General features: G+C 37.1%; 1 protein-coding gene across 1 annotated transcript in view; it reads right to left on the bottom strand.

Annotated features, from left to right (window-relative positions):
* SLC24A2 (solute carrier family 24 member 2) overlaps nt 1-24,983 on the bottom strand; it is a 101,702-nt gene that overhangs the window by 41,991 nt on the left and 34,728 nt on the right. The window contains exons 3-4 of the mRNA XM_030467231.1: nt 3,823-3,861; nt 2,648-2,756 (exon numbers count right to left, since the gene is read on the bottom strand). Of these exons, the coding sequence (XP_030323091.1) occupies nt 2,648-2,756; nt 3,823-3,861 (148 nt within the window). The remainder of the gene's footprint in view (nt 1-2,647; nt 2,757-3,822; nt 3,862-24,983) is intronic.

Below are 24,983 nucleotides of genomic sequence, written 5' to 3'. Positions count from 1 at the left end.
ACATTTGCAGAATTATCTGGATATGGAATAATGAATGTGAACATTTAAAAGCTGAAAATCTCGGGAAAATTATTAGTTTTCTGTGGAGATACCCAACAGTGTCTGGGTCCGCCTTCCAAACTGCCTGCGGTGCAAAGGATCTTAAAAACCAAAACTGCTTACAAATGATGTGGTACCTCAGAAAAGGTTAATGACAATAATGTGCGATAGAGAAGTTGCTTTTTTCTCTCATTTCTCCTATACATCTGGGTGTATTTTTAAAAATAAACCCCCCTGAGTTTCACATGCAAAAATATTTAATGAATTGCACCTCTATATTGACACTTTTGTCTTCTCATAGTTAAAATTTTGATTTTGTGAATACTGTGGAAATTTGACATATTAGCTCCTTTGATATAAATACCAACTTGGATGTGTGTGCATACATAGACTATTTTACTGTTTTTTCTTTGTCATTTCTTCATTAAAGTTGTGCATTAAAAGACATTATTTACTGCAAATGCATGAGAACTCTTTCCCCCCTTGTAAATTTTAACTCATTGTGTCAGGTTAATGAAATGTATAGGTAGTTACTGCCTTGCACCTGATTAAAAACCACATGAATGTTATATTTCTTTTCTTTTGAAGAATATTAATTTCAGGACAAATATGAGTTTTGAGAGAAAAAGAAACCAAAACAAACATTTAAGAATGATGGGAAAAGAAAGCCTGATGAAAAATTTACTGGTGTAACTTAAATAAGCTTTAACTGTTACAGCTATATCTATCAATATGCACTGATCTCAAGAGCTTTACTGACACAATGAAGACACAGTATTGAGTTACCTGATAAACTTAATTGTAATACCTCATTTTCAAGTGCTTTTGTCTCCTACTATGGTCTTCAGATTTTAACTCCCCCCCTTTTTTTTTCTGTACTGAAGTAAAGGGGAAATGCTCTGGACCGCCCTACATGACACAAGCTTTCTACAGGAGAAAAGCTGTGAGAAAAGGTCTGAACACTGAGTGAGCTATGTCTGGGAAACAGGTGAAATAAGTCTGGGCAATAGAAAAATACCTGAGAGATGATGTTATTTTTGAATCTTTGCAAAGTCCAAATTGAACTCCAGCCAACATTTCTAGCTTTCCTGTAGTCTTCAATCTGTCACAGAGGTTCTGTCTATGCTAACAGGCTCTTCCCAACTTGCTTCTGTTTTCTTTTATTTTTAAAAATGATTTTTAAAATTTGTTTCAGACGACTGTTATTATTTATTGTTTGTATTAGCACTCTTTCAGATACCACAGAGGAATGCAAAGCATTGCAATGAAAAAATGTAATTTTTTAAATTAAAAAAATGAAAAATTCAGATTAGAAGTTTTTTCTTCTTCTGGTACAATGGAATGCTTGGCTAGCAGGTGGGTAAAGATGAGATCCACTGGGTGTAACAGGTTGAAAGCCTGTTCTCCTGCTGAAGTCATGCAAATAAAGGAAGCCAGACACATGATTGCAATAAATTTCTTACGTCCTTTTCCAGCACTGAATGAGAAGAGATTGGGCATGTTGTGTTGATGACTCCACTCTAATAGGCAACAGATTTTGGCACTGAATTAACCAGAGCAGCATTAACCAGAGAGAGAAGCATTGTGAGAGTACAAATAATGGTATGGAGATTGCAAAAGCTAAAATGCCCCTTTTGTTGACAAAATTAGTTCCAGATGCTGCTTTGCAAGGGGGAAATAGAAAAGTAGATTTACCTTGTCCAAGAGATACAGAGCAACTTAAAAAGCCTTGCACAGTGTTGCAATGAGAAACATAAAGAAATCTAAACACAAGGGAAGGGCTACATACACTTTATTATCACTGCATAGTGGCAGTAACTCACTGCCAGTAATACTGTAGGTCTCTTGGTCCCTCGTGCTTCCTTCACAAGTGCTGTTTCTGAAGACATTCATTACTAAAGCAAGAAAATTTCTACGGACATAAACACTCACCAAATTAGCACTGGCCTGAATTTTTTTTTAAATATACCAGAAGCTGAGATTGACATCACTCCACAATTCCAAAGCAGCTGTGTTTTTTCTGTCAACTTTTGAGATCAAACCAATCATGTTCTCCGTGATAATTTCTCAAAGAAAAAAACCCAAACAACCAGCACACTTGGATAAAGCAAGTACACTGTTAGATAAAGCAAGTCCAACCAGTAGAGTCTTATTCTTTTGTGTATTCCATACAACAAATTATTCACCATTCTGGCTTTCTTTCTTTTTTTTTTAATTTCTTTCTTTCTCTTCCCCCCACCCCCCACCATGTTCTGATACCAAAAGAAGGAAAGAAAACAAACAAAAAAAGCCTTTATGAAAGTACAAGAGGATAAAATTTCTGTAACTTTTACATTGCTGCTGAAGCCAGTGGTGAAGTTAAACAGTAATTATAATACTCATCAACTATTGCAATTTTTAGCATTGCAATAAGCCCTTTTCATAAGTTGCAAGGCTTGGTGGGATCATGTGTACTATGCCATAAGAGTGCAAAACTCAGAAAATTCAGACAGACTCAGAAAAGACTCATGAAAGCAACAAAAATGCAAAAAATAGTCTAATGGGGAAGAGGGAAGAGGAAAGTGTTTATTTTTGCAAAAGAAAAAAAAAGAAAATTTAACAGGAATACCTTCAGCAAGTGGGTCAAGTGTGTGAATCATGAGCTGAAAGATGCTGTTCCTCATGAGACTGTTATGGAGAGATGCAGAGCTTCCTCCTCGCTGCAGACGTGGCTTGGTCTAGGTGGAAAAATAAGGGAAAAGAATTAAAGGTTTTTTGCTTTTTATGTGGAGGTAGGTCTGAAATACTCTGAATGAATCTCACATCTCACTGCACGGTGAAACATTTTCAACCATCATCAACAGTAGACTGTATTGAACTACACACTGCCTGAAACATTGCCACATGTAAAGACAATTTCTCCGGAGGGGTGGATCATCAGGTTAGTTACTAATCTCTGAATGTTCAGAAAAAGAGCACAGAAAAAGAAAATTTTGAAAATGTTTAGAAAATAAGAAGCTCATATCTGCATCAGGAAGAATTGGTAATTTTTTTGTTTGTAGGGCCATTAAATTCCTGAAATAAGGTCTAATTTTATTGCCTTGGTCTATTGCAAATATACAGATTATCAAAATTATGGAGAAGAAGGGCAGAGAACACCCTTTTTAAATGGCAAAGTTCTAAAGCTCAATCAGAGTGAAACGTAGGTCTCGTTTTGGTTCAATCCATTAAGTACTAATTGCACAAGGAGATTCTCAGTGTAGTAAGGTGGTGCAGGCCCCCTCAGCAGTGGAGATACCATACAAGCATCTTTTAAATGTTTTTAAAGAAATTAAAAACTTATTCTGGAGTCCTTTTCCCCATGCCATTTTATAGTGCAATAATTGACACGTTTGATATATCCCATAGGGTCAGATTGGTTGTGGATGGATGGCTGCTTGTTTTGATAAAAAGGATAATCAGAGCCCACAGACTGCTGACTATCAAGATGCTGAAATCCAACTACAGAGAAAAAAACCAAACCAAAAAAAAAACAACCCTAAAGAAACTGGTATTTTACAGTAATACCCGTTACATGGATTAAACTTCAGTGTCATATAAAATGTAAATGAAAAATGATAGAACAAGAAAATTAATTCACTGCTTTATCATTGGAAAGAAATTAATTAAATACTGTAGCAGCACAGAAGCAGGGAAAAATACCAGTAATTTAGAAAAATGCTGATGTGTGTCAAACCAAAATAAAGCTTGTCTCACTACCATCCTCAGAAATAAGTGTTCAGACACACACTAATTGCTGCCTACCGTCAGTGTTTGGTCATCCTTGTCGCCAGCATTAGGTGACTGCACGGACAAGAAAAAGAAAAAAAGAAGTGTCAGATGAAGCACTCACAGAACAGAAAGGCAGTAAATCAGAACAGATGTCTGATCCTATGAATGCCATTGTGTTAGTTTTTTTAACCACTTGAATTAAAGCATCCTCGTGATCAAGTAAATCTGGGTAAATTCATACTGCAATGTTGCAGGAGTCTTTTTACTCTTGTCAGTTTGAGAGAAACTGTTGTCAGTTCATGGCCTGGCACACAGCAGATGGGCTGCAGATCAAGATGTTCACTGTGTACAAATTATGCAGAGAATAAATCCTGTACATCAACCAGTTTGTAAGAGTGAGGACTGAAAAACTAAGAGCAGTAAAAAGCTCAGTATTCACCAGCTATTCCATGGAAAGCCTAAAGAGGAGTAAGAATACACTGGTATTTTGCAGGAAGGGACTATTCAAAGATATATTAAAAAAATGTTATTTCAGTTTAACCACTCCCAGCAAGTTGCCATTTAGCCCAGACTGGCAGCTTTGGTCAAGGGCAGGCAACATGGCACATACTGCTCTGCCATGAAGGGAAGTGAGGCTCTGGATAGATTTTAAAGGTAATTAATGTTGTCAAATAAGTTGATGTACCCTGGAAATAGTTAATGATTCCTATGTTCTATCCCTAGGACAACAGAAGCAGAGCACATCACCAGAAGACAGTTCTGAGGTATGAAAGAATTTGCACTGAAAACAAGCAAGCGAAAAATTTTGCATCTGATTTGTAGCCCTGAGTTTTTCTTGTTTCTCTAATAGATTTAACACTTGTGTTACACAGAAATCCAGAACTTTTGTTGTGGAATATGTTTCCATGACATGACCTTTAGAGGTCTCTTCCAACCCAAACTATTCTGGGACTTTATGACACCCTAAAAATTACGTGGTAGAGTTGTGTTATTTTTCTAGTCATTCTGCTTATGCTGAGGAAGGGAGGCTAACACCAGCAGACACAAAACATGAAACTCTAGTAACTCTGGTAATTAAAATAGTGCAAACTTCAGCTGTCTCATATTCATTTGTATTTGACCACAACCCTTTCTCCACAGGCTGGCATATAAATAATTTCCACCATCTGAACACTCCTGTTTGGTGCACTACAGACAAAACAAATTATGTTTCAACTGTTCCATAATGAATCTCTCCAGTGGAATGAAACCCAGTTTTTGGATACACATGAGCATTAACTTTTATGATATGCCTTTTGTGTTAGTGAATTAAGCTTGAAGGTTCAGTGGAAGGCAAGCAGTTTTGAGATAACACTGACAACAAAGCAGTTCTTTTCTGTTCTGTAATAATTAAAAGAATAACCAGAACTGAAGCCTTTGTCAAAAGTGTACTTTGCCCCCTCCCCAACTGTTACTGTTAGCTGGAAAAATAGATAAGGAGGGGAAGAAAATAAAATCTTTGTTTTGATAAAACAACTACCTGTCACCTCTGAAATTAGACTGCCCTTGTTTGAGAAATATTTAGAAAAAAATTCTACACCTGAAAATTCTACACTGCAGACAACCATTAGAGAAAGAACTTTTAATGATTTAGAAAGAAATGAGAAAAAAAGAAAATACAATATCTATGTTGTATGATGTCAATAAAATAATGATGCATCTTGGAAATTTTTTGCATATTGTGAGTATATATAAATATATATAGGATACATACACATGCTCTTTCAGATAAAAATCCACACCTACACTGGAAAATCCACGCTAAATTTGTGCATAGTTCAAGGGACATTCATGGGTGGTAAGTTTATCTTGTGACAGAATCTTCAAAAACGTAAAAAGAACAAGCCAGGAAAAATTCCTGTCTGTAAAGAAGTGATTTGGGGCAGTCAAGACCTAAAGATCAGTGGCAATAGTGGCAAAAAGTAGTTTGTGAGATGTGGATGACTGTTCAAGACTGGAATTTCAAGAAAAGCTTAAAAATATTATTATTTAGGGCTTCAAACTTTTGAAGATAGGAGAGTTGTGAGCACAAAGAAGACATGGAACTGATGGATTAGGTCCAGAGGAGGGCAAAAAAAATTATCAGAGTGGTGGAACACCTTTCCTACGAAGAAAGACCGAGAGAGTTTGGCTTATTCAGCCTGGAGAAGAGATGACTGCAGGGAAACCTTATTGAATCCTTCCATTAGTTTAAAGGGGCCTATAAGAAAGATGGAGAGAAATTTTTTAGTAGGGCCAATAGTGATAGAAAAAGGGGTAATGGTTTCAAACTGAAAGTGGGTAGATTTAGAGTAGATATTAGAAAGAAATGCTTTACAGTGTGTGTGATGAAACACCAGAACAGGTTGTCCAGAAAGGTGGTAGATGCCTCACCCCTGGAAACACTCAAAGTCAGGTTGCATGGGGCCTTAAGCAACCTGACCCAATTGAAGATGTCAAATAAATACTGTGATTTACTTGAAAGGGGATGGGATGATGATGTGTGAATACATAAAAGCAACCAGACAATAATATGTGCCACATAATTTAATTTGTAGAGGGTAATCATGTTACAAAGACAGAATTGTGAAATGCATTTTGCATATGTGTTAAGGAAATAAAAGGCAAAATAACATCTGAAATAATGCAATTCTTTGTCTCTACAGAATGGAACACAACACAGTGAAATAGATTTTTTTAATTGTTTTTTTCACACATCATTGGTAACGCAATTCTTTCTGTGCTTAATCTGCCAGCCAAATTACATTCTAGAAGAAACATTTGAGTCAGGAATATAAATAGAATTTTAAAGCAGAAATGCCTCCGTAGTTGTAAAATCAGGAATATAAACACAGGTTTGACATTTTGATGACACTAAATACTTATAATATACTTATCATCTCCTGGATTAACTGTAACACCTTAAAATAAAGTTTTAAAAAATGGCCTTGAAAAATTCAGTTGTGGTGTTGCTGCTTACACTATGTATTTGATGGAATTTTGTCCCCACTGTGATTGTAAATGAAACTATGTTCTTGCTGGTTAAAGTGAATTTTATATTTACATTTTCATTGCTGTGTAATATGGCCATCACACATTGCATGGAAAAGCATTCTGAAGTATAATTTTTTCCTTGTAGAAACAATTAGTATTCAGATATTTTAAACACTTTTATTTTAAAGACAACACTTAAAAGCTGATCCAAGATTAAAATGGCTGTCTATATTTGCAGTGAGAATGAATGCTTTGTATTTTGAAACACCCAGTAATGATCTCTTAGTAAAAAAAGATGCATTTTCTGCAATTATAAGTTTGGTCTTAAATCATGGCAACTCTTTCCTATTAGTTTCCTCAGAATCAGAAACCAATGGAAATTCCACGTTACCTGTGCGTTCCATATATTTCTGAAGGAATTACTAGTAAAAATCTTGCATTTTGCAACTATATGCCATAACTCCTTTAGAAACATTAACCTATTATTGTTCTGCAAAATGAAAGTGATGCGTTCCAGTATACTTATCTTCAAAATTATCTGGCATACAATCCCTGATAATGTTTTAATCGAAATTATATATATATAAAAAATAAACATGAGACAATTAATTAATTTTGGGGGGAAAATTCACATTTCTTTCCTACTTGCTAATTTTTTTCCAACTATAATAAGGAAAACCCTGTCTTTCTTTTTTAATCAGCTTCGATGGGAATGATGAAAGTTCATGATGTTTGGTTGGCACCGTGGTGCTGAATGCAATATGGCATCTGTAACTATTGTAAAATATGAGTCTGGACAGGGTTTTGATAAATTTTCTCAAGGTGCTTTATAGTGAAGTACTTCTGCTGTTCTCTCTTTACACCTTTTTACAAAAGCAGCATCTGGACTTGGCAACTTTGTACGTATCAGCGTGTTCACTTCGTGTCTGTCTTGCATTAAATTACAGGAGATAATGTTCTTGATGCACAGGGCTCTCTAATCTTTGCAAGACACTTAAGGTCTGTGGGTTTTTTGTTCTGCTGAACTGCAAGAAAATGAGATGCATTTCAAAGGCAGCCACTGAAGTCTATCTGGTTAACTCAAGAAGGTCTAAATAATTTCTAAAAATCAGTATACTAAGGAGCCTAGTAATGTGCTTGGAACAGAAATGTTCAGCTTTTATTTGAAAGTATATGATGAGTTAGATTAATCCTTAACTCAAATCCAAAGCAATAAACTCAGCCAGACAGATTTCAGAAATAAACCTAAAGAGCTCAGTGACGGAACAAAAAAAGGAATTAAGGTATTATTTTACCTAATTCTCTGAATACGTCCATTTTTGGATTTTACCAAATTAGACCACTTAGTCATCCTTTCTGTGAACATCCCAAATCAATCCCATGTATAAACCTTGTCTTCTTGTTGGGTAGGCTTCCTATGATTGGCAGAAAGCTGAAAAAGTGCAAATCCTAGTAATCTCAATATACTTAAATGAAAATTCTTCCCAATATCCATGGAAATAAAAGTTGAACATCACCGTTGAGCTCTATGGAAGGTGCTGCAATGTGGGCAGAATAGCTGGCTTACTGAAGGTGATGCATCTCATTACCTCACTCCCTAGATTCATTAGTGAGAAAGGGTGCAAGCGGCTGCAGGGGAATATTTATACATTTAAACTGGATCCATAAATTGATGGTAAGAATTTTAACTTATATATTACAACTCAGTTGATCGTTACCTGAATCCTGACTGTGGATCAGAATCCTGACTGAATCCTGACTGCTGGGTGCCCACCCCTTTGGGCATCACAAGATTTTCAAGATTTGTTTTTTGTTTTGCCTTGTAATCTTGAGCTTTTCATATTTAACCTACTCTCCTTGACCATTAAGCTGACATTAATGCAGTTTTTGTACTGCCATCCATGGTCCAAAATTGATGCTGGTGGGAGTTTTGCAGTATGACTACATCTCTGGCTGCAGCTGCTATAGCTATAGCCCTGAAAACATCTGTGGGGTCGCTTGAAAAGATGTAATGAAGAGTTACTTATAAAAACTATACGCAAGAGCCTTGTACCTAATTTAAAACAGAGGAGGGGAAAGATTTTTAAAGAACACTGCAGGAAAAAACACTAAAAAAAGCTACACTGCCTTCTTCCTTTCTTTCACCTTTTGTTTCCCTAAAAGTAAAGTAAATCAGGAAGTTCTATCTGAAGAAGCAGACTTCTGTATCATTGAAGAAAATGGATATGATTCGCAAGAACCATTTCCAAAATTAAACTGAGGTTATAAGCTTGTTTTACTCATCAAAATGAAGAATTTGATAAAGTAAGTTGAAACTTTCAAAGACACTGTGCTGGTCCAGCAATTCCGTATACCTGGCTGCATTCTTACAGGCACCTACTGTGAAAGTTGTAGCGCTGTGCAAAGCTGAATGACTTTGTTAATTTAGATCTGATGCTTCTTTTCTGCCAGTCTGGTCATGCAATTACCCAATGTGCATTCGCATCCTCATAGCTGTTCAGAAGAGATGCAGCCTAGATGATTCAAGCAGTGACAAATGGATGGTTAAGGTGTCAGGTGCTAAATTGCATGATAATATGAGGATAACTGATTTATTTCCAGATGCATACTATTATAGGAAATAGGACTGTAAGATCAAGTACGTGATGGTTAGTTACTCAACATGTACAAGAAAGGCAGAGTCCACCCCCATGTCTCTTACCTTCTCTGAACTTGCTTAAAGTCAGGTATCTTTGGCTTAGGTTGGCAATGTCATAGCTCAGGCTTTAAGACCTGATGAGTTTTTAATCACCTTAGTGTCAGAAGTAATTATGCAGTTTTAAGTTGTCCTCTTATCCTAATTTCAAGACTTGCCAATGAAGTCAGCTTTTGCTATTTTTTAAGTTATATAAACTAGCACCATAGCTCTGTATGTCTATGTAAATTTGAGTGGGACAAAAGAATATCTTGAAAAAAACCTAGCCTAAACCCTCTATTTTGGTATCCAGAGCAGTCATTAGGTACTTAAGCCCAGAAGACATTTGTTTAAAAGTAACACTTTTAAGTCCATACTTCAGTATGGATTTATGTGGTTAACTTTAAAATATGTGGATTCAAAGTGCTTAATAGCTGCCACTTCATCAGTAATATCACATGCGAAAGAATTAGTGAGGCTTCCAAGATCAAGATCTCAAAATTTAAAACATGTCTGAATTAAAATCAGAAACAAACTGCAAATTCTGGGCAAGTGTCTGGAAATGTTTTCAGCTGAACTCCAACTGTACCTTGGAGACTACTGACAGGAGATGCCTACTCTTACATTTCTTACTACCCAATCAAGCCTGAACAACTTACAAAGAAGCCAGCACAAAAAAGGATTTCCTAGGATTTCTGCTTACCTAAATACACAAAGGATCTGCTGCAGAATATTGAGGTTTTAGAGTTTACCTTAAAGATAGTAGCAATAATTTTCTGGAGGAAAATGTTGGACAAATCTTAGTGTTTGCTGATGCTATGCTGATTTGCAACTACCCAATAAATCTCATTGCAGCAAGTTATCTGTGCATTGCAGAGGATTCATCTCAAAGGTGAAAAGGCTGCAGTTTTGCTGCTTTTCCTCCTCCAACAAACACCCTGGAGATCCTGAAGGACTTGGCCGCACACAGCTGCGGCCACAGAAGAACCCAGCCGTGTATGGGTATATGGGAAATGCTGAATCAGTGCATCCTCAACTGCTCTGGTCAGGACCCTGTTCCAGCAAGCTCTGCTCACTTCTTTGTATTATTTCCCATCTGCCTTTCCCCTTCAGGTGACTTTTGTTACCAGAATATCTGCCAACTTTATTGTCAGCTGGCAGGAATTCATGCCAGATGATCTAGCTCTCAGGATAGTGACTGCAGGAAGAATGTTACAAAATGTGAAAGGGGAATATAAAATAATGAATGATTTTGAGAAAGCTAGTTGAGGATTGCTAATCAGAAGGGGACTGAATAAAATGCTGACCCTTAAACAAAACAAAGGGAAACGCTTGGCATACTGTAGCTACCTTGGGGGACCACCTTCTCCATTAAACACTAATAACTTTTAAATTGGTGTACCTCACATATTTTAAAGAAGAGGGAGCAGGGAAAAAGGAAACTAGCACAAAACTGGTTAGGATGACGCATAAGGTACAAATGTTTCAAACTTAGCTTCAAAACTTAAAATGCTTGTTCATTGGGAGAATTAAAAATCTAGCAAATAACTTCTGTTCCTCTATTTCCCAATCTGTAAATAGGAACAGAGACACTAGTAGTCAAAAAATTTGTTGTGATTAAGAATTCTGGTTGCTCTAGGGGTAGGGTACAGGATACGACTCTGTTCTCTTCAGCAAGTAAATGTGCTCTTTGTGGTTTGCATTTTCTACTGACCACAGCATACCTGTTCATAGCAATAAGATACAAAGCAAAACTCTAAAAGCAGAACCTCCAAGAGCTATAAATGAAAGAACAAAATGTACCTCTTGCAATATTCTTACCTAAGAAGAACATAGATCTTCTATGATCAAAATTATATCTTCTAATGATAGAAGATCAAAATTTTACCTTTTATTTTGAGATGATTTATTTCTTTAACAGGTCTGAGACTATGGGTGTACAAGATTACATGATAATCAATGCAATCAAAGCACACAAAACACTTGTACTTTTTAAGTCCAATAGAATGTCAGGTCTTCAGCACAATGAAAAGGAAAGCTAGTGAAAAGTTGTCTTTATGATTTTATTCACCCATTAACTGAATTACATTACACTTTTTCAGTTTTAAAATGGGAACCTAGACATCAAGTCTGAGGCAATACAAAATACTACTAAAACCAAACACCTTAATTTTGCATATTTGAATAGATTACTTCAGTCTCACTGTCCTCGAAACTGACATCGAATGCCATCTCCATATTTATCCTTCAAATAACCATTTTCAGCTATTTTCATCAGTAGGGTTAGTGACAAAGGGGTATCTCCTAGGTCTTCCTAATCACCTGAAACATGTAAATGCCATCAAATGGTTTGTCTTAAACCTGGCAAGGGTGTAAGATACAGCAGGCAGTAGTTCTTTAGACATAAGGGCAGGACTACAGGAAAGCATGAGAGTGTTTATGGTGAAGTCATGAGGGTGGTAGCCTAGGCAGCTAGCAGACCCAACTCAGGCTTGTAGCTGCTTTCCACCTCTGTTTCCTATTTACAGCACCAGAAAAAGCATTTCTTTATTTCCAAGCTGCCAAGCAAGCTTCACTACAAATCATGAGATTTCTTAGACACTGCTGCTGAGATTTGTTATTTTGGACACCCGCCAAAATCAAAATCTGCAAGGTCTTTTATCAGAAAAAGTAACCTTATCTTTTATGTAAAACCATTCCACTACTGAAAAAGTCTGGTTTCTTAAGCACTGCAGTAGTCTCAACCAGGAAATGACAGCATTAGCCCCAGCTGTAAGTCTCCTTTCACCCAACAGTTGCTCCCCAAATGATCATTCTGCCTCAATCCTTTCCTTTTATGATTTTTCTCCTACAGCCTGTTCTTCTTTCATCATGTCTCGGACTTTTCTGATGCATTTTTCCTCCTATTTCCTTGGCAGGCATAGCACAAAATGCTCACAGAAACTCAGCCCACCATGAAGACCTTTTTCCTGGGGCCCAGCATGCTCCTACAGTTTCATCTATCTGCTTTCATTAAGAAGTGTGACCATAACTATCTGCATTTAACAAGAAGAACCCACTGGTTTCAATACTGTGCAGGCTTCCACCCAGCTACTGCTCCACTCAGGCTTTCTTTGGTGTATGAAAGAAAAGGATGAGGAGAAGCCTTTAACAAAAAGTCAGCCCTTCCATCAAGTGAAGTCACCATGACAGAAGGGATATGAAGACAAAAACAAAAAAACACCCAAAACCTGGACTTGTATAGCAATGCCAGGCTCTCATAAAGCACTGCATTGGGTGTGAATTACCTTAAAACATAGAAGAATACATTCTGCTTTGGTATAAATACTTGCTGATTGTTTAATAGCCAAGTTACAAAGTTCCTGTGGCTACATTCTGAGCAGTAAACACAGTAAATCCCTGTTTTTAGGTAATGCACCCACTTTCAGAGCTACAAAGATCTTGTTGTTCCAAGAGGGAACAACCTAGTTCCCTATAATAAAACTTAAATACAACAGAATTAGTCAGAGAAATAAAACTGTTCAGTAACGTAGGCCAGAAATCTTTATGTGCTTTGCAGTCTTAAGCTACCTGGAAGTAATCCATAAACTGATTTTTGGTTTTATAGAAAATTCCCATTCTTATGAACGTACACATTTTTGTTTTGTCGTGACTGAAACAATTTTCCAGTTCATGTTAACTGTTTTATTTCTAAACTGGACTCCATTACATACAAACATAGAAATCTCTCAAACCACTCACGTTTTTCAATACTCCATTTAAATTTGAACTATAAAACCCTTTTTATAGAGATTTACATGACAAAAATTAAGGTCAGGTAAAGCCACACTCTTTATATAAATAAATATATAGCATCTGCAGGGGACACTGGCATGGAAAACCTCCAGCAGATCTAAAGAACAGAAAAGAAATAGCTCAAAGTCTGATTTCACATCACTGCATATTATTCCATGGAATTAGCATAAAACTAAATGCACGCAGCAACAGAGGTGATTTTTATTTCATAGAACACTGAAGCAAGTTGTCAGTCTCATAATTTGCTTCATATAGGGCAAAATACAATGAAAATAGAAGATGCATTTTGCAATATGAATATTTTCTATCTTTGGGGTCTACTGGCTGATTGTTTACCCTGCATATGCATCTGTAAGAATTACAAAAGCACTTGGTATCACATGCTACTAAATAAGAAGTCTCTCTCACTCTGGACATCACTGTATGCTTATTAAAATGAGATTTTATCAAAGTTTATCCTTAGGAGGTGCTCCTGTTTCACACAGTCTCCTCGACCTTCCCTGGTAAGGACTTTTGTAGTCAGACAGTCAGGTTCTTCCTTCACCCTGTGGGGTGCTAGGACTTCGCCAGCTCAGCCTGGAGACTCAGCCAGCACATAGTCAGGTGCAAAACTTTTGAGACCTTGGCTTATTTTAAAGTCCCATATCGCTGCCACACACCACTGGAAAGATTGTTGTCTCTAGATCCATATGCTTATGCTGATAAGTAAGATCAGGCTGGGCTGGGGATCTGGAGAGTTCAACAGCTCTAACAATACCGATAGCCAGCATATCTTTAGAAAAGGCATTTAAGTACCATGTCTCCCACCTGTGTTGGTCAGCTCCCACAGCAGTAGTCACTGAAAAAAACCCCAACAATCAACAAACAAAACAAACCAACAGCCCACAAAGGTTTAGAAATAGCTTTCTTAATGCTATGACACATTATGCTAAGTTGTGCCACTGCTTCTGGCAGGCAAGGGACTGCCTGGCAGCACCCAGAGCAGTCACACCGTGTCTATGCCACCCTCTGCTTTCACCTCACCAGGTTCAGAGCCACTGAGGACAGCGCTATCAAGAACCCATGGAGCTTGCTGAATGATGACAAACGAGCAACTGTAACAGGACGGAAAGTCTTTCATGCCTCGTTGCTAGCTGAAAGCTTGGTCAGGTGGGGAATAAACAAGAGTGGCTCCTGTCTACTGGATTAATAGTGCCGTCTGAAACAAGGGCTGCAGAAGTGATCCAGGTGACAGGAGATTTTGTTGAGCGAAGACAATCTATCAGAGCATTGCCAATGCCCACCTATTTTCTAGGCACAGCTGGAGAATAGCAAAGTACAGATTTGTGTGGGGACAGACTGGTGATTTCACCAAAGACCTTAGCCATCACAGCTGTGCACAGCATCTGAAAAAAAAAGCTTTGCAGACTCTTACTCGTTCTGTGGAAGATACATATGTACATTCCTCTGATGGAAATAGTTAACACACCTGTACAAGCCTTATTTCCAAATGCATTAATACAGAAAAGGATTGCCCTTTAGTTTAGACCACAGAGAACAAAGAGGTATCTTGAATGAAAACAAGTCAAGAGATAATACTAAAAAAGACAAAAATGCTGTCAAAGCACAGAAGGTTCAAATTTCTGATAGCCACAAATTTCTGTGATACCCACACTATCAGAGTTGCTTTTCTCTCATCTATTATGCCACTAAATAAGGACACACACTGACAGCCTGAAAATTTGTTTTACAAAGCCTGTACTTTCTGTCTGAGAAGCAGCCATGGATAGATCCAGGGGCAGACTGAATTCTAAACACTGATTTTTTGGGGGTAAGGCACTGAATTTATATTTTTCTCTTGAAAACATGGGACAGAAATCTTCCAAATAAATGTATACCTGTTGGTTAAATCATTTCAATTATGACTTGACATGGAAAATTAATCCTGACATCTAAGAATATATATTTTTTTAATAAAGATCATAGTGATCGTGAAATATTTGTGGAGCAAATTAACTATGCCCTCCTGGACAATGAAAGAATACCCAGCAAAAGTGCATCTCCCATACCTAATGACAAATAATTTACAACAACAAAGAACTGTAAGTTGCAATGTCCCAGAAAACCAAAAGCCAATCACTTGCATCACAACTGTTGCAACAAGAAGTCAGGTTCTACACAGAGTTGTGAAAGTCCAATGTGGTAATTTGGATTCTACTTACATAAAATTTACTCAGAAAGAAAAACTTCTTCACCATCATCACTCTACTAGGAATTTCCTATAATAATGCTGTGCTTGCTATTGCATTGAAACAGTGATTTCAAGACTTGATGTAAATCTAGATTTGCTTTTCATTCCTCTTACTTGGAATTTGAGCACTACTTTTAAAATTATTTCCTGCATTTTATCTCTTAAAGTGCAAACTAGTAAAATAAGAGAAGAACTTGAATAATATCTGCACTTCATTTTCTACCCTTTAGGACCTCAGAGTTTATTGTGATGTCTGTGTACCTGACTTCTTTTGAAAAATGCATTGTTTTTTTCTTTATTCACATGCCTTCTTCTTTCATTAGTTGAAGACAAATCTGGCTTGGAGATCTATATTCTACAAGTTGCTTTTTGCTGATGACAAAAAGTATTTCATTTGCTATGCCATTTATATCCTCTGCATTTGCCTAATTTTTCACTCATGCAAACTAATGCCTATAGTACTTACAAATTCTAATTTCAGTGGAAAACTAAGCCATGATGATGAATCTCAGTTTCATTTATAAATTTCTTTTTGCTGCTCTGTCCTTACAAAGACAACCTGCTAAACACAGACTCATATAAGCCATTCACAAGGCTTAAAGCAAGCAACTTTCATTTCAGATTTAGAAGGCTGACAGTGGCAATGTGGTCACATGCAGTCCAGCACACAGTATGAAGCAAACCTTCTTCTCATACATATTATTCTCATATTATTGTATCTATCTTCTGCAAGGTATCAGCAAAAATTTTCAGCAATGACTGCATCAAGATCGGCAGTTTCTTAACAGAATCAAAGATAGAAGCTATCGGCCTCCTGATAGCTGCTGATTCATTTGTTTGTAGTGAAACTTCACCTTTTGAGTAGAGGGGACTCATGCAAATGAACAGAAAATTGACCTCTCCTATAGCTTTTCCAAGATCTTTAAGAATAATTACAGATTTGGGATGTTTAACAGGAATAAACTCATTCCACACACTTAATGGACAAGGTTTCAGAAACTCCTGCAGAAAAGACTTAATACAGGATTCTTAGTCTGATTCCGGTCTAGTCTTCAGACTAATGGTCTTAGAAGGACCATTTGATGGTTTAATGTGTTTTTTTTTTTCTCTCAACAATTTCTGAATCAGTCTTGCTTTCTAATTATTTTTTTTCCCTTTTGATAAGGTCTATACCACTAACATATTCACTTGTCTTGCATTTTCCTTTAAAACTGCCAATTTTTCTGTAAGGTCTGTCAGTGACCTGGGGACTAAAAGTTATATATGACCTTTGCTGTGGTCAGAAGTATCTGATGGAGCTTCTGTTTCCAGACCAGAAACAGACACGCAGTGCAAATCTCACTTCCCTGCAAGAGATCAACAGAACTACTCAAAAAACTTCTGATAGCAGTGAATTCATCTGCCACAGCTGAAACAGGCTCAGTTTTGAGTAAGTGTCATGGTGAGATGCAATTATGACTCCTGTCTGATCACTCCAAATGTACACATTTATGCTACTTGAGTCAGAAAAGCTCACAGCAGTTGGTCATTGTCTCTCCCCTGAAGTACACCACAGAAGGCAAGAAACATCTGGAGGAAAAGCCTATAGAAATATCTAAATGAAGGTCATCAGTGTTAAAAATAGCAATGCAGCCTGTCAACTGGAAAGTGCTGGACACTGAGGAATCATTATGCTGCGTATAGTTTTTATAAGTAACTCTTCATTACATCTTTTCAAGCGACCCCACAGATGTTTTCAGGGCTATAGCTATAGCAGCTGCAGCCAGAGATGTAGTCATACTGCAAAACTCCCACCAGCATCAATTTTGGACCATGGATGGCAGTACAAAAACTGCATTAATGTCAGCTTAATGGTCAAGGAGAGTAGGTTAAATATGAAAAGCTCAAGATTACAAGGCAAAACAAAAAACAAATCTTGAAAATCTTGTGATGCCCAAAGGGGTGGGCACCCGGCAGTTCAGGAGACAGAGGGACTGTAACTTAATCCCTGGGAAAGCCATGCAAACTAGGGGAGATTTGTCTTTGAGTAGATTCAATTCAAATGCAATTTGAATTCAAATGCAGCTCAACAGATTTCGTAGCCCAACACTCCTATAAGTGAATTTATTCCTCTGCTGTGTCTGCTGTAGGTGAGAACTTCTCTTTATCAAGGAGGAGTCATTGCCAATGTCACCCAAAACCACAGTTTTACATAAATACAGTTTCAATTACTGTCAACCACTTGCAACCATTTGCTTTTTGGTTAGCTACAGCATGAATACAAGTGGCCCAAAAATCTTTGGGATGGGACCAAAGGGAGTGCAAAATGATAGCTTTATAGAGTAATCGCTCCCCTTTGAATTGTCTTGCACTTTATTAATTTCCAAAGTATTTTTGAAAGCTCAGGATGGTGATGGTGCAGATCCCTAATGGCACCATATCAGGCAACTTGCTAGGGGGCTCATGCAAGTAAAAGTTCTTGGAACTGAGATTGTAATTTCTAAGAGCAAATACATTACGATTTTATAAGCTCAAAAAGGCTGTGAGAGTAATAATCCTTAAAGCCTATTAAGCTATTAAGGTAACCAAATAAAGCATCTGCATTTTGATGTGTTTCCAATCTAGATACTCAGCATGCAGCTTCCTGACATAGGAAAAAGGCAGGAGAAATCATTCTCCATAAGGCAATTTTCTCTGTTGCAGTTTATGTCAGAAAAGAATATAAATCCCAGAAACTTCTTCCAGTTTTACAACATCTCATATCAATGTTAGGCTTTCAATATTTGAAAATGTCTTCACTGTTAAAAAGATTTTTAATTCCTTAAAGCAAAAGATTAAATATACCAGTTCCTTACCCTTTTTATATTTTTATGTTTGCAGTGTTTCATCCGCTACAAAATCCATCAGCCACACTATGCCTGTGGCCATCTCTACTGACTACTTGTTAGCACTGCTCACACTACTGGCTGGCTGTTCCTTTTTTCTTTTTCATTTTTTCATTTTCATTTAGAACCTGCCTAAGGACAAAATTCTGTGCTGACCATAACAGGCAAGTTCGTGACCCAACAAAACTAAATGAAATGGAAGTTTTTAGCTAATATTCTTTGGAGGTTGCCTTTTTGTGTCCTAACGACTTTGCTTTTAACTCAGTGAAGGCATAACATCTTCATAATATTTTGGTATATCCACTAGTGCAAAACAGACATACAGTTAGACTACTATATATATATATATTTTAAATTATTGTTTTACTTCCAAGATTATGTGCAATCCTACTCCATAAATAATGACTAAGAAGACTTTAGAGATAAGCCAATCAAACAATACTGATTGTGATAGGAAATCAGATGAGTCTATTTCCACAGTAAAAAGTAACAACTATATGAGACATGGGCAATTCAGCAATGAACATAAATTGCAGAGAAGACATCTTCTGCCTACATCCAACAACAGGCCAGAGTTGATCTTATTAAGTAATGATGATTTTATTATTTTTTCCCCTTAATTTTTTCATGCTAGGTGATAATTAATTAGCACATGGCACTGTCAAATGAAGACATGTAAGAAATGTGTCTTAGATGACAAAAAGTGGTAATTCAGAAATTTTATTAGAAGGATGAATTGAGAGGACACATTATCTTCATCATATTTATAATTTTTACTCTCAATAAATAGTGCTCACTACCTGACTGAGTAAGCACTGTGCAGAATGAGGGGGTATGATGAGCTTGGATTTCTAGAGAACATATGATAAGCACTTCCTAAGGGTACAATTAGATGACTTTTTACAATCTTCCTCCACTATATTCAGATACAGTATTTCAGGTTTAGTCTCAATGACACAAAAGTAAGAAAATATTTTAACAGTGTACACTGCAATAAAGTACCCTTACCCCAACAACAAGGCTTTGCTTTGTTCAGTCATATGGCTTGAAGGAGAGAAGACTGTAACACTGAAATTTCAGCAATTCCATTCCTTCTGAGCCTCATGTATATAAATGTAATTATCGTGTACTTATTTTAGAAAGCATTTTTGAAAAAGTAAAGGTGGCCTCCTCCCGAAACATTAAAATCAAACTTCTGCTGATTTTAACATCTGTCCTTGAAAGAAAATCACTTAATTTACCATTGATATATCTCTGGCTAAAAGGCAGATACAGTTCACACAATAATACGAGGTTGGGAGAGGCCAAGAAACCATTTCATAAAACTGGTGGATAGGGGCTATTTGATCTAAATCAACTGTCTATTGAACTGTATAATATTTTTCTTCATTTTTATTTACAATGCCACACACATTTTCAGTACATTACCACACATGAGGCTGCTGTGTTCCACCTGAATTTTCCAGGTCCATCAAGTGGCTAATGAAGTAGTCTATGTGTTTTTTGCAGTATTCTTCATCCAGAATCTTCTTCTGAATAACATTTAACAGTAATTGTTCCTTGCAATGTTTGTTAAAAGACTTGTTATATAAACCTCAAAAGGCTAATCCAAATCTTAATGGAGGACAATTACTTCCATGCTGAGATAAGAGAGGTCTCTTTCCTTGCTATACTGCTTCTCATAGCATCCCTGGTAAAGTTACACACAAACCAAAGGCAGGAGTCCCATCATTCCTAGGGACCTCTTATTACTGTCTCCTGTCCTACATCTTAATATAACAAATGCTTGTACAAATCAGTAGATTAGATTAACACATCAGAAATTTTGCTTAGGCACTTGTACTGCAGTTGACTATAAGCCACTGAAGTGAGAACAAGGACAGTCCTCTGTGGATTACTCTGGGATGTGGGGTAAACACTGACTTTCTGTTTCTCCCTCACAGATGATGAGCAAGGAAGGGGAAGAGCAGGGTCATTGGGGAAGGCTACAAGCTGTCCCTGCAGTCCTCCAAAGGATCCACAAAACACTGCTGAAATTTCCATTCCATCTGCATCTGAAATTTGCTGTGTCAGACAAGCTAGATCATTAAGTTCTAAGTCATTTTGCATAAATATCCTTGCTTCAAATGGAATAAAATTAGTAGCGGACATAAGTCGCATTTAAATGTAAGATCATTAGGCTACCCAAATCACTCTTAACAGAGGTGCTTTACAGGCAGCTTAGCTCAGCTGTGTTGTCTCCTATGCAAATGGATAAGCAGGATACAGCACTTGATCAGACAAATTTCTGACATCTCATTCCTCCCTGTGAGCTGTTGGGATACAGCTGGGCCATAACATTCCCTGGCAGGAGAGAAGGAACAAGACCTTACTTGTATTTCTTCTGGAAGAACAACCACTTCATTTATCCTGGACATTACTCACTTACACTACTAAAGTAGCTTTCTGGGTAATACAGCATTTTTCTCTAGAAAGCTTCAGAACTCTTCATATACTTTGTGAAATGGAAATTCCCACACTGAGTGGTTTTCTACAGTCTGATGGATCTATTTCTGCTCTGCTGGAAGGCAAGGGAGCCTAGTCCTAGCTCCATAGTAAGAAAGGCCTCTTCCCCTTAATACATTCACATTTTTATTTAAACAGTGTTAATTACTAAGTTTACTTAGATGTCAGAAAATTGGGCACCAGAAAACTTCCATTCATCTCAGTACAGAAGCTCCAAATTTCCCATGTGGTAATCAGAGAATTTGGCTCATTATGCTACATCTTATTAATATTTTCTTTAAAGTGGGGATACTTACCTGTCAATCATTGTCTCTTGGTCAGAGTTATTTCCAAGTGAAGGCTGAGTCATGGATTTACCACCTAGAGGAGTGTCCAGACAAAGTCTCAAGGAGGCTGCAAGGAATACAGGAACTGGAACTTCATACCAGGGCTCTATAGGATACATATAGCTCTAGAGGATATGACACCATCTTTTAAAGTTTTAACATTTGCTTCTTTTTGGACAAATAATTGGTTTCACTTATGCACTGTAAGGGAGAACTAGAAAGAAAAGGTAAGTCCTGACAAAGAAGACAACTACTCAATGAGATAGATGTAGGTCCAGTTTTCCCATTTGCAGACAGAAAATGAAATTGTATTTTTCATACTACTGCTGAATTCTTGGCTCAAATGCTGATAGAGGCCTGCATGGCACCACCTAGTGCTGCTGAATTCCTATCACTTCTCAATCTCAATGACCAAAAGCAGGGACAGAACTTCTCCTAACAAGGCTTAGGGCAGGAAATGGTCCTACAAGCTGCCGAAAGTTCCAGTGTTCCACTCTTTTAAAGTTGCCAGTATATGGCTGGTTTAAATATGTTTTCAAGCCACTGGTTCTGTCCCCACATGGATAATGGTAACCTAAAGTAGGAGGATCTTGGCTTTACTGAGATCTTTATTTTTTACTAAGACAGTAAGACTTGGATGACCTTGGAAATCCTAGCAGAGCTGGAGAAGGAAAGAGCATAGAGGTGCTTACAGGCACTTCTTGTGATATATCTAGCAAAAGCCAGTTAAACATTAAAATTGAGGCAATACTGGTACTGTGAGTTGAAGCTAAAGCAAAAAATCCACTTTCTTCCTCTAACTGGCAAATTCCTTTCCTCGTGTACAGGCTCTGCAACCATGGAAAATGCTTCCATTTCTCTAGATGCTGAAAACTGCATCTGAAATTGAATGATTCCACACAAATGTGTACGGAAGAACACTTGTGAAGTAGGTCCCAAGTGAGAACTGTGGCTTTTATTAGCCACAGAAAATAGTAAAATAATGAATAATGAGAAAGAATGAGAGCAACCTGCATCTTTTCTGTGATGGACTCCTTTCTAGAGAGGGCTGTACATCTAGGACCAGCAATGGAGTTTTAAAGTCCTACAGATAAGAACTCCTTACTTACACCGAACAGTGTTTGGTGTAACAAACAGAGTAAGATGTATATTTGATGGTGTTTGCTTCCCCATCTGCAATATTAAGATACCAATATGGACTGTTTTGTGAAGCGTCTTGCCAGTCACATATGGAAAATTCAATGAAAGAGACAAATATTAGCTTCAGTTATCCAGTTCCTTCACTACTCCATTGTCACTTGATGCTTCTATTTCCATCTGCTTTTAGTTAAATCCTATTCATAGTTGGCAGTATTTTTGGTGGGTGATGAAAACAAACATTGGAAGACTTAATCTTCCTGCCTGGTTTCCAAAATGATAATATTGTTGAAATGCATGCATAAATTTGAGATTCAAGTTATGTCATAGTCTAACCCTGAATTGTATGTAATAGAAACATTTACTTCTGGATTTTATGATATTTGCAAAAAAACCCCATCCTTTCAACACTGTACTGAAAGTCTGTGTAGCAATAAGCATATACCAACATGCTAACCTGTTATAAGCAATGAGCAAAATGATGCAAGCAAAATCATTACCAGAGTGGTGAAATAGAGGTGCAAAACATTCCTTTTGTATCATTCAGGGTTCTGCTGCTATGGCCAATAAATTTCCAGTTAGTTCTCTAGGAGAAAGGAATCTTCTGAAGGCAGGGAAAAGGAAGCCTGCTGATCAGCTGGTTTACTTTGTTTTTTACTTCTCTGGTTTACTTTGTTCCACTGTCTAGATGGGTGCTTGTGTCAGCAAGGCTCTGCCAGTCACCCAGGCCAAGCACTTCATGCTGTTTAAATGAAAGTCCTTAGTTCCTACACTTTCTTAATCTGTCCTTGGCCAGAACACTGTTGTGTGGATAATCACAAAACCTGTCTAGAAATGAGAAAGCTGTTCCAGTTAAAATAAAGGTATGAACTTGTTTTTCTCTGGACTTGATGCTAAATATCTATCTAACAAGATCATCCCCCTGTAGTTGATATTGTTCCATAACCTTCTGAGAATCCTGCAGAAGAGCAGGATCCTGTCCTTTGGGTGTGCATTTGTCAGTGTTGCATCAGAAGTCTTGGAATGAAAAAAGAATAAATTCCCAAACCAAATCTTGCTGACAAACAATGAGAAGGGACCTCTGACATTTAGCAGCCTAAGATGGAAAATATAGCATCTTTGAAGTTCTGTAAATCTCAGATTTAGTATAAGTCATACATAAATTATTTCAGAAACCTTAGTCTTTGTTGCTTAAGCAACTAATGATAAGCAGGCAAATGAAGCCACAGCAAATATCTTGGTTGAATGTGCATTTTCACAGCTTTCCCTTGATCTGCAGAAAATGGCTACACTTAAAGGTGCATGTATAGTGCATCTTTCAATTGTTCCTCTTGTTCTTGGCTTTATTTACTAACTTCAGGTCAAGAAGGTCCAAAATACTACACAGTACCAAATGAAGCCTTAATGTACACACTCCACGAATTTTATTTTTTCTATCAAGCCTACAGAGAAAGATATATCCAAAGGGAAATTTTCTTATAATTTTTATAATCCTCCCCACCCACTGCTTTTCTTGTTGATTCCAGCTGCACTTGATAGAATTTTAATTGATGCAGTGTCTTCCACTGCATCAATTGCCATGAAATGGAGAGCTGTTTATTTTTGTTTTGATTTTATTCTGAATATAATTTTTCTGCTTTTTCCAGAAACAGTGTAAACTGATTTCCAGCTTTCTTCACCTGTCTTTTTTATTTTGTGATTTGCTGGACTTTATGAAGAATGTTGAGTCTTAAATACTGCATCTGGCAGTATTACTCATTTGACTGAAGAATTCTTAGCACTAATGAGGCACTGGAAATTAATCCACATCGTTCTCTATGTGTCATAATGTGTCTGCCAGGCTGACATCCTGACTGCAGTCTGTTGTAGCAATGCAGATGTTCACTGTCAGACATAAAAAAATTCAAAAAAAGCAACCAAACATTGCCTTAAAAGAGACCTACTCAGGTGTTAGTATTCTGATGTTAATTTCAAATATTAATTTTAGTTGTTTTGTGGCTGAATGAAAAAGGGAGTGACTGTGCTAAAACATGAGTCCAGCTTTCTTGAACCATTTGTAAAGCTTTCAAAGTATTTCATAGGGCCTAATTTACAGCCTTTATTGACAAGAAGTATATGTCACAAAGAACTACACATCAGCAGCAACAGCATATGAGAACACAATGGAAAAAAATCTACTGATCTGTGCCCTCAGAAACTTCCTGGGGCAGAAAGCTGTAAATGAAGTTATGTTGTCTCTATCTCACTTCCTAAGGAGGTTTACTCCCTTCAGTACTTATGATGATGGCAAATCAGAGCTGTGAATACAGTATTCTTGTTTTGTTAAAACCTTGTTCAAATTTTAAAAAATCATAATTTAATGAAATGATAATGGAACTATTCTGCATGATTTCTTAGGAGCCTTAAGTCCATGGATGAACTTCATTGCTTTCACTAGGTTGCTGCTAGAACAAGGATATCATCTGCTTTCAGAAGTCACCTGTCATAAATAGTGAAAATCCCTGAAATTGCATTGCTCAGTTAGTAATGGCTTATTTTGAATATTTTTGAATAGGTCTCTACAATTAAGCCCATATACAGCAAGGATGTTTCATTAAGACATTCCAGTACCTCCATTACATGGAACTGGTCAAAACCTAGAGAATCACAGT

Source organism: Calypte anna, chromosome Z (genome assembly GCF_003957555.1).
Source record: "Calypte anna isolate BGI_N300 chromosome Z, bCalAnn1_v1.p, whole genome shotgun sequence".
NCBI classification, from domain to species: Eukaryota; Metazoa; Chordata; class Aves; order Apodiformes; family Trochilidae; genus Calypte; species Calypte anna.
This window is presented reverse-complemented; position numbering and strand designations above follow the sequence as displayed.